Source organism: Telmatherina bonti, assembly GCF_933228915.1.
Source record: "Telmatherina bonti genome assembly, chromosome: 2".
Lineage (NCBI taxonomy): Eukaryota > Metazoa > Chordata > Actinopteri > Atheriniformes > Telmatherinidae > Telmatherina > Telmatherina bonti.
In genome coordinates, this window is record NC_136620.1 from 34941624 (window position 1) to 34955119 (window position 13496).

General features: G+C 41.8%; 1 protein-coding gene across 1 annotated transcript; it reads left to right on the plus strand.

The window, feature by feature from the left end:
* Window positions 1-6378: 6378 nt before the first annotated feature.
* On the plus strand, window positions 6379-10449 carry rag1 (recombination activating 1; the record flags this gene model as incomplete). Its single annotated transcript, XM_079258067.1, has 3 exons — window positions 6379-6671; window positions 6770-7884; window positions 8702-10449. 3 exons carry the CDS (start codon window positions 6379-6381, stop codon window positions 10447-10449), a joined length of 3156 nt encoding a protein of 1051 aa, XP_079114193.1.
* Between the last annotated feature and the right edge of the window lie 3047 nt (window positions 10450-13496).

The following is a 13496-nucleotide window of genomic DNA, read 5'->3' on the forward strand; positions in this document are numbered from 1 at the left end:
TTGGCTCCAAAATTTCCACACAAGTTCATCCCTCATACTCAGTAAATAGTTCCTATTACGCTCCGTCTCCTTGTCTCTCCTGCAGGCCTTGCAAAACAAGAGAAGCGATGAATTAGAATGATGCACCAACCCTTCAGGAGCTAAAGGTAAAGATAACGTCAGAAGAAAATGAATCAATGACCAGCATTTTTTTTATCATCATTGTTATGAGACAACAATCACATATCTTTCCAACATTTTTCTTCTTATTCTCCATTCAGGAAGGAATTTATTTGCTCATGCAGAGATTGTTATTCTTGCTTGTACTGGCAGGCCAGCAAATGCAAAACGGTATCGATAGCATCAGATCCACCTGCTCCCAAAGCTGCCACTGAGCAGGTGGATGGTCTGTTTATTGTGATCTTTATGATTCAGAGCTAGTTACTCTTCCATCCAACTACAGGGACCACATGTTTTCCAGCCCTTTCCTGCTTTCCTGAAGCATCTCTGTGTTCTGCAGTAGTGAACAAACGCCATATGCCCCTGAGTTGGGCTCCACTGCTCAATTCTGTCTCACTGCAGTGCAAATCACAGCCTACATCACACTCTCCAAACTATTGTTTATGAAAATTATTTTTAAAAATACTTTAAATGTCAGCTCATGGGTTTATGAAGCAATAGATGCATCATCTTCACCACCAGCAAGATACCGGGAGCCTGGAGTAGTAAAATAATAGCTCCCTGCTGCATCATGTGAATCATTGCGATGACTGGTTGATAAATGTTCCACCACCCGGCTCTGGCTCAAGCAGCCATTTCTCTCTCCAACTGGACAGGCTGCCAAATGACAACAACCTCCCTGTACAGGCCCCCACCTATCCACCACATTCTTAACAGCCCCTCCCTTCATCTTCCATAATTACTATGGTCTATACATAAGGTTTAAGACAAGTCACTCTAAATCATCCCCGAATCTGCACAAGTTACCGTTTCCATTTGCATGTCGGAGCTCTGGTAGGAAAAGTGCAGAAAAGGGCAGAGTTGTCTGGAGTCTCCTGCAAAAGACAAGGAAATAATAAGCAGCTTCACGTACCTGAGAGGACCTCTTTTTGTTTGGTGGAAACTTAAGACCAGGGACAGTAGAAAGGTATGAGGTGACAGACAACACGCTGCTCTTTTCAGGCTGTTTGACACGTAATGGGACTAGTTTCCTCTCCGCACGTCTCCCTATATTTGCCACTACTTGCTCATTACAGGAAGTGAGTGAGGAGAAGAAACAAGGAAAAAAAAAAAGGAGCAACATCCCATTAGTTTAACTTAATTTAAAGATGCTACATCATGCTCATTTTCAGTTCAGTTTAAGTTTCAGGGCTCTGCTATAATAGATTAGAGTAACAATAATAAAACACATTATTTTTTCTCACACTTTACCGCATCCTGATCCAGGGATCAGATTACGCTCAGTTTTTGGGGGTACCTTTTTTTTTTTTTTTGCATGCATTTATTTTTTGAAAGTCATTTACATTGATATATATATATATATATATATATATATATATATATATATATATATATATATATATATATATATGTGTATATATATATATATATATATATATACACGTATACATAAATATGAAAGTCATTTACATTGATATATATATATATATATATATATATATATATATATATATATATATATACACATATACATATATATATATATATATATATATATATATATATATATATATATATATATATATATATATATATATATATATATATCAATGTAAATGACTTTCAAAAAATAAATGCATGCAAAAAAAAAAAAATATATATATACACACACACACACACACACACACACACACACACACACACACACACACACACACACACACAGATATATATTACTACATGTTAGCACTCTCAAAAAAATAATGTTGCTCCCAAAAACATCCTGCTTTAACCCCGTGCAGTTCATATGAAGACAGAAAGTTTTTTAACCAAAAGCAGCAACTGAAGTCGTTGACGTTTAGGCAGTTCACATACAGACAATAATGCTGCTATCTACCATGATAAAAAAATTTATGGGATTAAATGAATAAAACACACAACACTGACAAATTAATACTATTCTTTCCTTTTAAGAAACATTCAGAAAGCTGGATGTGGATGATATTTTTATGTCAGGCTGTCGCAGCATGTGTGGGGTGTTGTGTGCAGACAATGTGATGTTGTGGTGTGTCTGCGCGCTCTGTTACAGCTCCATCAGTCGCGATGAGCCAACAACAAATGCAGCCAAGTCACACAGGGTCACGCAGAACCACATGACAGCTTCTCTAAGCTGGCTGTCTCTGCGCGAGTTGTAAGCACACAAACCTGTGGTACAAAGCGAGGGGAAGCTAATTACCCTGAGGAATCGCACATTTGATTATTAGCAAAAGTTAGAGAAGACGAGAGGTGAAATGAGGGAAACAAGACACGGTGTGGGAGAGATGGGAGATGAATGAGGGGGAATTTGAGTAGTTGGGTATGGGGGTTGATCTGGCAGGTGGCTTTGATGAATAGCTTTGTGCTGGAGTCTACCTCTTTGAGTATTAATCTACCAAATCATGTCTCCGGATGAAGGATGGAAGGAATGGACAGTGGGAGGTGACTCACTGAGAATAGTCTGGGAGAAGCTGAAGAAGTTGTTGAACGTGCCGTGAAAGTGCAATTAGAAATTTGCATACCAAATGCTTAATATATTGCCTGAGACACTGTGGAAATATGAGAGCGAAATGCCCCCCTTTACCCTGAATGTAATCACAAAGATTCCCACATTCTTCATGACATTTTGAAATATCATGCAGCAATTTTGGTTGGTCTATTCAAATGTGGACATCTCTGACATTTCATTCCTTGTGAGGAAGATACCAGTGCTGCTGTGGAATTCGTTCATTGTCCATTCCTGCTATTGACACATTTCCTTAAGCTGCCGAGGGACTTGAGTTGTCAGGGGACCTTTTTGGATCTTTGGCTTACATAGTTTTGCCTGGAAGGCCTGATCTCTGTCGCCCTTTCCTTGTCACAGCCTGCAATCAGGCATAAGCTCTTTTGTGTTCTCCATTATGAGCTAAGCCTGTTATCCTGTGCAACTCCTTCACACACCATCGCTGCTATATCCCTCTTCTCTATTTTTCACCTCCTTCTTCCTCCTGCATCCTTTTTGTTCTACATCTGTCTCTTTGTTTTACACATGCACTCCTGAAAGTAACAACTATGAAGTCTCTCAAAGATAAATTAGTGGGACTAGCTTATATTCATTTGGTCGTTGTCTTTGTCGTAGCTTACACATTAGCACAGGCTCGAACACACACACACAGCTCTACTCATCCCACTTTTTTCTCCACGGTCCCCTTAGATAACACATGCAGTGCCTCACCAGCATTCACACAATTGCTTCTACACACGCTAGTACACACACATATCGCTCCCTGATCTAGTTTAGATTTGTCATATCAGAAAGAAGACAACAAGAAAAAAAAAAAAAAGCACGTTTCATCCAAGTACGAGGTGTCAGTTCAGTGGTGCATTGCAAACTCCTGCATGTCCTCCTAAACTGCAGCCTGTGGTCCCCCAGGGTCCGCTCCTCACATTCATAACACTCCACTCTGTGCCAGGTGGCTGTCTCCACAAGTCCTCTACCCCATAAATCAGACTGCCTTTGAGTTGATCAATAACAAGTCAATTAGCAGGCATAGAGAGATGAGGGTCTCAGGGGGTCACTGCTTGTTTGTCAGGCAGACATCTGCAGCGCGTCTCTGTCTGCCACACAACTACGTGTGTCGTTTACCTTGGAATCATGTGGCTACTTGGCTATCATAAATCTAAATATCAACTATAAATAGGCTTGGAACATCTTGCTACAATCCATCATTGGCTTGTTCTTGGATATGTAATGAATCAAGCGTTGTGCACCTCAGATCTTTCAGCTGTGTCTGATGGATTTGAACATGCCTTGAAAACAACTCCCTTTTTTTTCCGCCACTGACTTTGCTCTTCAACATTTCCAGTGAATAGATTTGCCTTTCAAGAGAAAGAGAGGGAAAAAAAGAAAAGAATGAAAGAGACAAACAAAAAGTGCTACTACCATGATAGGTTGCACTCAGCCATATGCACCAAATATAAGCTGTGAAGCCTGCCAGTGTTCATCCTGCTCCCCTGTTAAGCTGACGAGAGTGGGAGAAACCCAACTGTTGTTTGGTGCCCACTAACTGTGTATCTAATGACTCGGCTGGCAAATCCAATGCAATAGCAATAGTCTCCTGTGGAGAATACACCAGATTAATCCCCTGGATAATTACATACAAGAATGATCTTGGGCAAATACTCCTCACACCTGCTGAGATGTTCCATCAAATGATGCTGTATAATTAAAACTCATTCTGAAAGATAAGAGAGAGGCAGGACTTGAAGAGGTGAATGAAATGTGAAACCACTAGGAGTGGCCAAAAGGCGAGATTAACAAAAAAATACAATGGACTGATGTATTCCTTCATAAAATAAGAGAAAAAAACAGAAAGTTTAGTTAAAGTTGCTGTTTTAATATGCAACTGCTGAACTTCTTTGCACTCTCTGAAAACCTATATGCAACTTCCAAAGTGATATAAATCACTTCTGTGGCTTCCTTTGTTGTTTTGATTTACTGCAGAAAATATTGACAGCAAAATAATAAGAAGAACCATTATAACTGCAGTTCTTATTATGTTGTGCTCTTTTATTTTGCCCTTCAAATCCAACAAAATGATTGTTTCCTTCCCTTAAAGCTCATCTTTCTGTAATCTGCTGTGTCTCAGCAACATATTTCAAAACTTTACCAATGTTTCTGTCTGTTTGGGGGCCACCTGGATGAGGCGAGCCTGCAGATGGATGCGAGGAGCTCTGGATCAATGTGTTGTGGTGAGAAAGTTGTTTGTTTGGGGGATTCTGTACGTGCAACTGTTGCAACTGCTCTTTGGGGTCGACCTTGTTTCCCCCCCCCTTTTTTCTGTGTGTGTGTGTGTGTCAGCTGCTTGTGTCAGGTGGCAGGAGTTGACTGTTGGGATCTCATCATAGGAAGGGTATAAATACAGCACACCATGGAGCATTCCCAGTGCATGAAACCACAACTCCTGGTTAGAGCACCTCCAAACGGCGACAGACTCAGACATATCTAGTATATGTAGTATTCAGGGGCCTGGCTCCAGGGCTTCCCTTGTGCTCCCATGCGGAAAGGGCCCCCGGGGGAGCTGATGCCAGCTGAGACTGCAAAACAAGGTAAGAGCCCAGCTGATACACTTGCATACAGGCTCAGCTGTTTGTCTCAGATGACAGTTCAACATATGAAGCGGACATAGAGCCAGAAAACTGACAAATTCGAGCCTCCAAGGGGGAATAAAAAAGGTAGTAAGAACTAAAGGATGCATAGACAGAAGATTCTTTGGGGTTCGTGCCACAGATGTGAAATGGTAAGACTCTTAAATGGACATAATAGTTTGTAAACTTATTCGACTGCTTTGTTGTTTGAGCTGGAAATTGGACCCAGATTGTATGGGAGGAGATAAAATAAGGTCAGTCAGTGCAGTAGCTTCATTGATCTAACTTGGGCTGCATCATAAGAATACTTGGCTGGTGAAATACAGCCTTTGAACTGAGCATAGTTCTGTTTAGAATCAGTCTTTATGATGTTTATTCAATGTGATGGCTTCTTGCTTTCTTTCCCCTCCCTCCTTTCAGTCAATATCTCTGTATTATGGAATAAGTTTGATGTGTCTGATTTTTCCTTGCATTTAAAATGTCTGTTAGAGACTCCCGAGGCTCCAGCTTTATCTTCAGCCAAGAATATGACGAATATAAATGACTGACAGTCTTGCAGGGATGAGAGAAAAGTTACTGTGTCAATAGGAAGAAGAGACACACTGGTTCTCTGAGTGATGGGTAGGAAGACAGGAAAGATGAAGATTTTGGTGCCGTATTGATCTTTCGGTCCTTGTCTCATGCATTTTACACAAGATCTAAATGCCACTTATGGTATAATACAACAGTCTAGGTCAGGGCTCACTACCCTCTGTTCAGTGGGATTTAGGAGTTCACGATGCATAAATTTACAGGAATCAAGTAAAGCTTAAGATTGTGTCATGGGCTCAATACTGAGAACACACCAAGTTCAAATCCTCATGGGGGATTTGAACTCCCAAGTCTTTTCTTTGTATCCATTATCTCACAGAAAGCGAGGATTATTTTCATACTTTTGTAGTGCATCAAATAAAACTCTCCTTTCCTTCCCTCTCCTCCCCTATTCCCTCTAGGATCTTAGATCTAATTTTCATCATGGCGGCTGAAAGCCCGGAGACAGATGGTCCCAGATCCGCTATGCCTGCTGAGCTCCACCATCCCCACTCTAAGTACTCTCAGTGGAAGTTTAAGCTGTTTAGGGTGAAGTCCATGGAGAAAGCCCCTCTACCCTGCGAGACACAGCCTGAGATAGGAGCCTCATTAGGGATCTCACCTCCTACAGCTTCAGATTTAGAGGTGGATGATGGTGTGGGTCCAGCGAGTGTTATGAAATTGTGCCTGGGGGGAAAAAGCAAGGAAAATGTGGAGGGGCCCGGCATGAGAGTGGATTTGAAGCTACAGGAAATGGACACCCACATGAACCACCTCAGGTGATTACCTGTCACAGCTACTGTATATAAATGCCATTTATTTTAAATATATACTTCTTTCACAGAATAAGCCAATACTGATTTTCCTCTCTGTTAAGGTGTTTGTGTCGTGTCTGTGGAGCAGCCCTGAGAAAAGTCAAAGGACCAGTGCATGATGTTCATGGAGATCTGGATGAGGTGAGCAAATGCGCGCTGCGCAAAATGGGCTGCAAGTTCACCAGCTGGCCTGAAGTCATCCTGAAAGTCTTCAAAGTGGACGTGACAGAGGACACAGAATCTATCCAGCCTCTTTACTTCTGCCATCGCTGCTGGACGGTGGCCATACGAGGAGGGGGCGTCTGTAGCTTCACCAGAACCAAAGTCCCTGAGTGGAAACCCCACTCTCACAACTGCTACCTGTGCTCCCCAAAGAAATCTTCATTCCAAAGAACTGGGAGGAAGAGGAGGAAAGTCATCCCCAAAGCCCAGACTTTGGCGAAAAGGACCAGGTGTGAATATGGAGAGAGCATTATGGTTGGCGAGAAGAGAGCTCTGAGACCCTTTGGGGACCGTCACGGTCCTGCACTGAGAGCCTGGAAAAAAACGGGCATACAACGAGAGCAGTGGGTGAGGAACATTACACGCTGCCAGAAAGACCACCTGAGTACCAAGCTGATCTCTGAGAAGCTCCCTGTGGACTTTGTTGTTTCTTTCACCTGCTTGGTGTGTGACCACCTGCTCTCTGATCCAGTTCAGTCCCGCTGTGGGCACCTCTTCTGCCGCAGCTGTATTATAAAATTCATCCACGTTCTTGGACCTCATTGCCCCGCCTGCAACTCTTCCTGTACCCTTGATGATATCATCCCTCCTGCCAAAACCTTCATATCAGCCCTGTGTTCCCTGCCTCTGCTCTGCCCCTGCGACGGCTGTGGGGAGCACGTAAGACTTGACTCATTTAAGGCCCACTGCCTAAACCACGAGTTGCAGAAAGATGCATTGCAACATGACAGCTACCTGCTCGCTAATAAAGGAGGAAGACCCCGGCAGCACTTACTCTCATTAACCCGTCGTGCCCAGAAGCATCGGCTGAAAGATCTGAAGACTCAGGTGAAGGTGTTTGCAGACAAAGAGGAGGGGGGCGATGTGAAGTCTGTGTGTTTGACACTCTTCCTGCTTGCGCTGAGATCTGGGAATGAGCATCGGCAGGCGGATGAGCTGGAGGCCATGATGCAAGGTAAGAAGCTATTTTAAGCTTTTTTGTTTGGTGAAGGCAGCCCTGCATGCACATGAAAAAAAGGGATGCAAAACATGTTATGCTAATGTTTGCTCATTAATACTTCCCCCTTCCTCTGAGGTATACAGTCACCTTGTAAATAAGGCCATAAAGTTCAACACCGAGGGAAGAGAAGAATATTCAAGCAGCATTTCACCGTTGTCCATCTCTGCCCGTTATAACAGCGACGCAACACACCCAGCTCCTCCCTGATTCTCTTTCTCTCTCCCTTTCCTTGTGTGTCAGTCTCTCATTCTCACTGTCCCTTTAATGCACAATAACAACTCTTGTGAAGGGGCTGTTAGAATCAAAACAACATCAGCAGCCCTTGTATCTGCAAATTACACAGACAGCACCATTCTCCTCTCTGGGGAATAAAAGCCAGCTGGTGTCTGTTTTCATCTGCAGCCAATACATCACTTTTGCCAGCTTCACTGATTCCCCCCTTGTCCCCCTTTGGAAATTAGGAAATATTTGATATTGTAATCATGGGTTTGTGAGTTTTTGACAATGATACATTCACATTTGGGTGTTATATTTACTTTTTTTTTTTTCTGTGTCCTTGTAGAAATGACTCCAAATGCAGGAAATCAAATGAGGAAATGTTATATTTGGCGTTTTTTTTTTCTCAAAGCAATGGAAATGGGCTTCTCTGGTTTGGTGTTAAATACTTCTCCTCATGTGTCAATCCATTCCTCTTGCTGTCTTTTATGTTTTTATTTAGCCTCTTTTTATTTCTCCCTAAAACTTTTTCTCCTTTCATTTTCTGTCTCTGCAGGCAGAGGCTTTGGATTGAGTCCTGCTGTGTGTTTGGCCATTCGGGTCAACACTTTCTTGAGCTGCAGCCAGTATCATAAGATGTACCGGACTGTCAAAGCCACAAGCGGCCGCCAGATCTTTCAGCCCCTCCACAGTCTCCGAGCGGCAGAGAAGGAGCTCCTCCCGGGTTTTCACCAGTTTGAATGGCAGCCAGCTCTCAAGAATGTGTCTGCATCTTGCAATCTTGGCATAATTAATGGGCTCTCTGGATGGACATCCTCCGTGGATGACTCCCCAGCTGACACCATCACTCGGCGCTTTCGCTATGATGTGGCACTGGTGTCAGCATTAAAGGATCTGGAGGAGGACGTCATGGAGGGGCTTAGAGACCGTGGAATGGAAGACAGTGCTTGCACCTCGGGTTTTAGCGTCATGATTAAGGAATGCTGTGATGGCATGGGCGATGTCAGCGAGAAACACGGTGGAGGACCTGTTGTTCCTGAGAAGGCTGTCCGCTTCTCTTTCACTATTATGTCTATTTCCATCCAGGCAGAAGGTGAGACGGAGGAGGTTACCATTTTCAGAGAGCCAAAGCCGAACTCAGAACTGTCCTGCAAGCCTCTTTGCCTGATGTTTGTGGATGAGTCAGACCATGAGATGCTCACAGCCGTCCTGGGGCCTATAGTTGCAGAGCGTAACGCAATGAAAGAAAGCAGGCTCATCCTATCCATGGGAGGCCTGCCGCGCTCCTTTCGCTTCCACTTCAGGGGCACGGGATACGATGAAAAGATGGTACGTGAGATGGAGGGCCTGGAGGCTTCTGGATCTACATATATCTGCACTCTGTGTGATTCCAGTCGTGCAGAGGCTGCTCAAAACATGGTGTTACACTCCATCACCCGCAGTCATGATGAGAACCTGGAGCGTTATGAAATATGGAGAACCAACCCCTTTTCTGAGTCAGTGGACGAGCTGCGAGACAGAGTCAAAGGAGTCTCTGCTAAGCCCTTCCTGGAGACTCAGCCCACATTAGATGCTTTGCACTGTGACATCGGCAATGCAACTGAATTCTACAAAATCTTCCAGGATGAGATCGGGGAAGTGCACAAAGGGGTCAATCCCAGTCGAGAGGAACGGCGCAGCTGGAGGGCGGCCTTAGATAAACAGCTGAGGAAGAAGTTGAAGCTTAAACCAGTAATGAGGATGAATGGGAACTATGCCCGCAGGCTAATGACCCAGGAGGCTGTGGAGGTGGTGTGTGAGCTGGTGCCCTCTGATGAGAGGAAAGAGGCCCTGAGGGAGCTTATGAGGCTCTACCTCCAGATGAAGCCTGTATGGCGCGCCACCTGCCCAGCCAAGGAGTGTCCTGACCTGCTGTGCCGCTACAGCTTTAACTCCCAGCACTTTGCTGACCTCCTCTCCTCGACCTTTAAATATAGATACAATGGAAAGATAACCAATTACCTGCACAAGACCCTAGCTCATGTGCCTGAAATCATAGAGAGAGATGGATCCATAGGAGCCTGGGCCAGTGAGGGGAACGAGTCAGCTAACAAACTGTTCAGGCGTTTTAGGAAGATGAATGCACGTCAGTCAAAGGCCTATGAGTTAGAGGACGTGCTGAAACATCACTGGCTCTACACCTCCAAGTACTTGCAGAAGTTTATGGAGGCTCATAAGGACTCTGCAAGAGCTTTCCAGGCCACCATAGACCCGATAGAGATTCCGGATGAGGAGGATCTGTCTCTGGAAGTTAATAATTTTTGATTTCTCCATTTTTTTTTGGGGAAACAATCATTGTTTAATTTACCTCAAGAAAGTTGTGTAATCTGTCAGGACCTCAGTCCTTCTGTGTTCTTTATCTCTTGCATTGACTGATGTGTGAAATGAGCGAGCTTCAGTGGTTCAGCTTCATGTTCTGTAAAGTTTTTGATATTTTGTTTGGATTTAAGTATCTTTGCAAATGTTTTCATTGATTGTTGGGTAATACGATATACATTCCTTGAGGCAGCAATGTTTTCCACATGAGAGGTGCAATTTTCTGAATTGTATGGACAAATTGTTCTGTTTATCAATCTTTACTTTACTTTGAACTTTGCTTTCATTGTCATGTTTTAAACTTCAAAGATGGGATGGCAGAGAAACTTACCAACAAAGTAACACAGAAGTTTCTCTTTCCCTGCTCTTTTTTCCCTAGCTCTAGTTTTTTAATCTTTGCCGCCTGTGAAATATGGTGCATTTTATTGTATTGCAAGGATATGACACATTTATGAATTTATATAAAAGGGATATTTATGGAAACAGATGAAAGAGCTGTAAGTCATGGAGTGAAATTGTGTTAAAGAGACCACATTTGTGGCCACTATATTAATACATCATTTCAGCTGGAGGAAAATGAAATCCTGGAGACCCAAATGTTCTTTGTTTCATGAGTGCCCTCTGAAACAGATTACTTTAGTGCCTTATCGGGGGTCCCCGAGGGCCAGAATAGATGCCAGGTCACTTTGAACCATTTTAAATTTTTTTTCTTTTATCTCTTTTTGCACGGTGCAGGATAGATGATACTTATTTGAATTCTTCTCATAAAATAAAACATACTGTATATACTTTTTGTTGATACCATAAAAAAACAGTATGGTCCATTACAGAGCTTATGGACTACATAGAGAGAAGGGATTTTTCTCAACTTCTTTCTAAAACCTGCCTCTTTTTTCTGTGCTGTTTTTCTTCTGCCGCTGACAGAGGAGAGCGATAGGCAGGAGCCAGACAGACCTGATGTAAACTGATTTGGTGGCAACTTTATTTGTTTGATTGATTGATTATATTGTCTCTTTCTGGCCTCGCCATTTTGAATTGTGACAGGCAATTTTGTTTTCTTGCTTGGTTAAATGTTTGATTCTATTTTACTGTCAAAAGTTTAAGCATATGACAGCAGTGAAATATTCACATTTCATTGGCGTAGTTGTCAGAGTCTCACAATAACACCATTTTCTTTTAGAGTGCATTACATTGCAACTTGTCTCTTGTTTGTTTTTGCCATAATGAATTGCATTTCCAAGGTAATGGATGATGGATGATCCACAAAATTCCACTCGCTCCTATTTTCACAATGTTTTTTCTTGTTCTTGTTTTATGTGTCCACACATACACTAAATATCAGGTGAATTGTTTACTGGCTTTACATAAGACTTTGTCTGGTGATTCATTTTACGTACAACCAACTTTTACACTAAAACAAGCCTTAAACATTTTTAATTATTTTGTATTCAGCCTTCACAGCTGTATTGTCATGTTCATGAGAAATTGCTTTTGTGAAGGATGGAGTTTGTGCTTTTTCTTGCTGTTTCAAAGAATGAATAAAGGCAATTTTTACTTGATGATCTTATTTGTCTTGTTTTTCTTGCACAGTTTAGAACTAGCTTGATTTATTTAGTTAAATTTGAATAATTTACTAATAATTTAGGAGAGTTTACCTCTAAAAAACAGACGCTGTAATGCCTTACTTTATTTTAATATATGAATAGTAACAAAGCAGAAATAGGTAGATAAATGGTCTATATATAACTAAATATAAATATATATTTGGAAAAAGCTTTATGTATATTTAATCAATGATCATTTATGTGACTATAGAATTAGTTTGGATAGGCTACATTTTGCCTCTTGGTACTCCATATTACCGTAAATTTGAATTTGGATGAGCAAAGCTTTGATAATTGAGTTCCAGTACAGGAAGCCAGCACACAAACAACCCGAACACACTCTCCATCCATGAATGGCTTACTGCTCCTGGCAACATTTTGAGTTTATTTTTTCTATTCTGTACACAACTTCACAAACTTCCCCATTTTTATTCACTTCTTTCAGTCTCATTATGTTATTAGTCTCACAATAAAATCCCTTCATGTTACCTTCTGGGGTGAAACGTGATGGTTGTTCCATGTCAAAACTGTTGAGATGACCACTGAAATGCCAAGTAACACCTTGCAGTCATTCCGCTCCCAAACCATTGTGACAGTCATGCCAGTGAAGCAAATTTGAACGGAACTCCTGCCAGACTTGTAAAAGTCCACCATGCAACCAACAACTATCTATAAGCCGTCATTCCTAACCTGACCGACTGTTGTAGAAGAGGCAAAGTTAAAGGTTGGCACAAAAGGAGGGCAGTTTACTGAGAATGAGCCTCAGTGATGGCCTTAAAAAGGCCTGGTAGCAACTATCACTCTCTCAGTCACGTGTTCAGTTGGATTTTCTTTCTTTCTTGGCAGTGTACAACCTCAAATCAAAAAGCAAATCAAAAGCACATCTTACGATACCTGAAAAGGTTCAGAAAGAAGAAAGATGTGAAATACTTGACCCTGTTTTTCAACGGAAACACGCATACAAGGCAAGTTGACTCACGTCGCAATTCAACCACAGGGTCAAAGTGCTTCACAGAGACATTTAAAGGTTAGAAAATACAAAGCAAAAAGTCCAATTAAAACAAGAAAGAATGGAAAAGAAATAAGATCAGATAAAACTATTAAAATCATCATAAATATGTAAAACACTTTGAATTGTCTTGTACATGAAAGGTGCTACAAAAATAAACTTGCCTTGCCATTAATTCCCACTTAAAAAGGAACATGCAGATTTAAACTTAAATATACAATAACATAAAATATAAATTTGTGAAATGCAGTTGAGAACAAGAGTCTTTAATCTGGATTTAAATAAACAGAGTTTCAGCTGATCTGAGGTTTTCTGGGGGTTTGTTCCAGACATGTGGAGCACAGACTTTACTGAAAGAATTATCTTTCACACGTTTATTTATG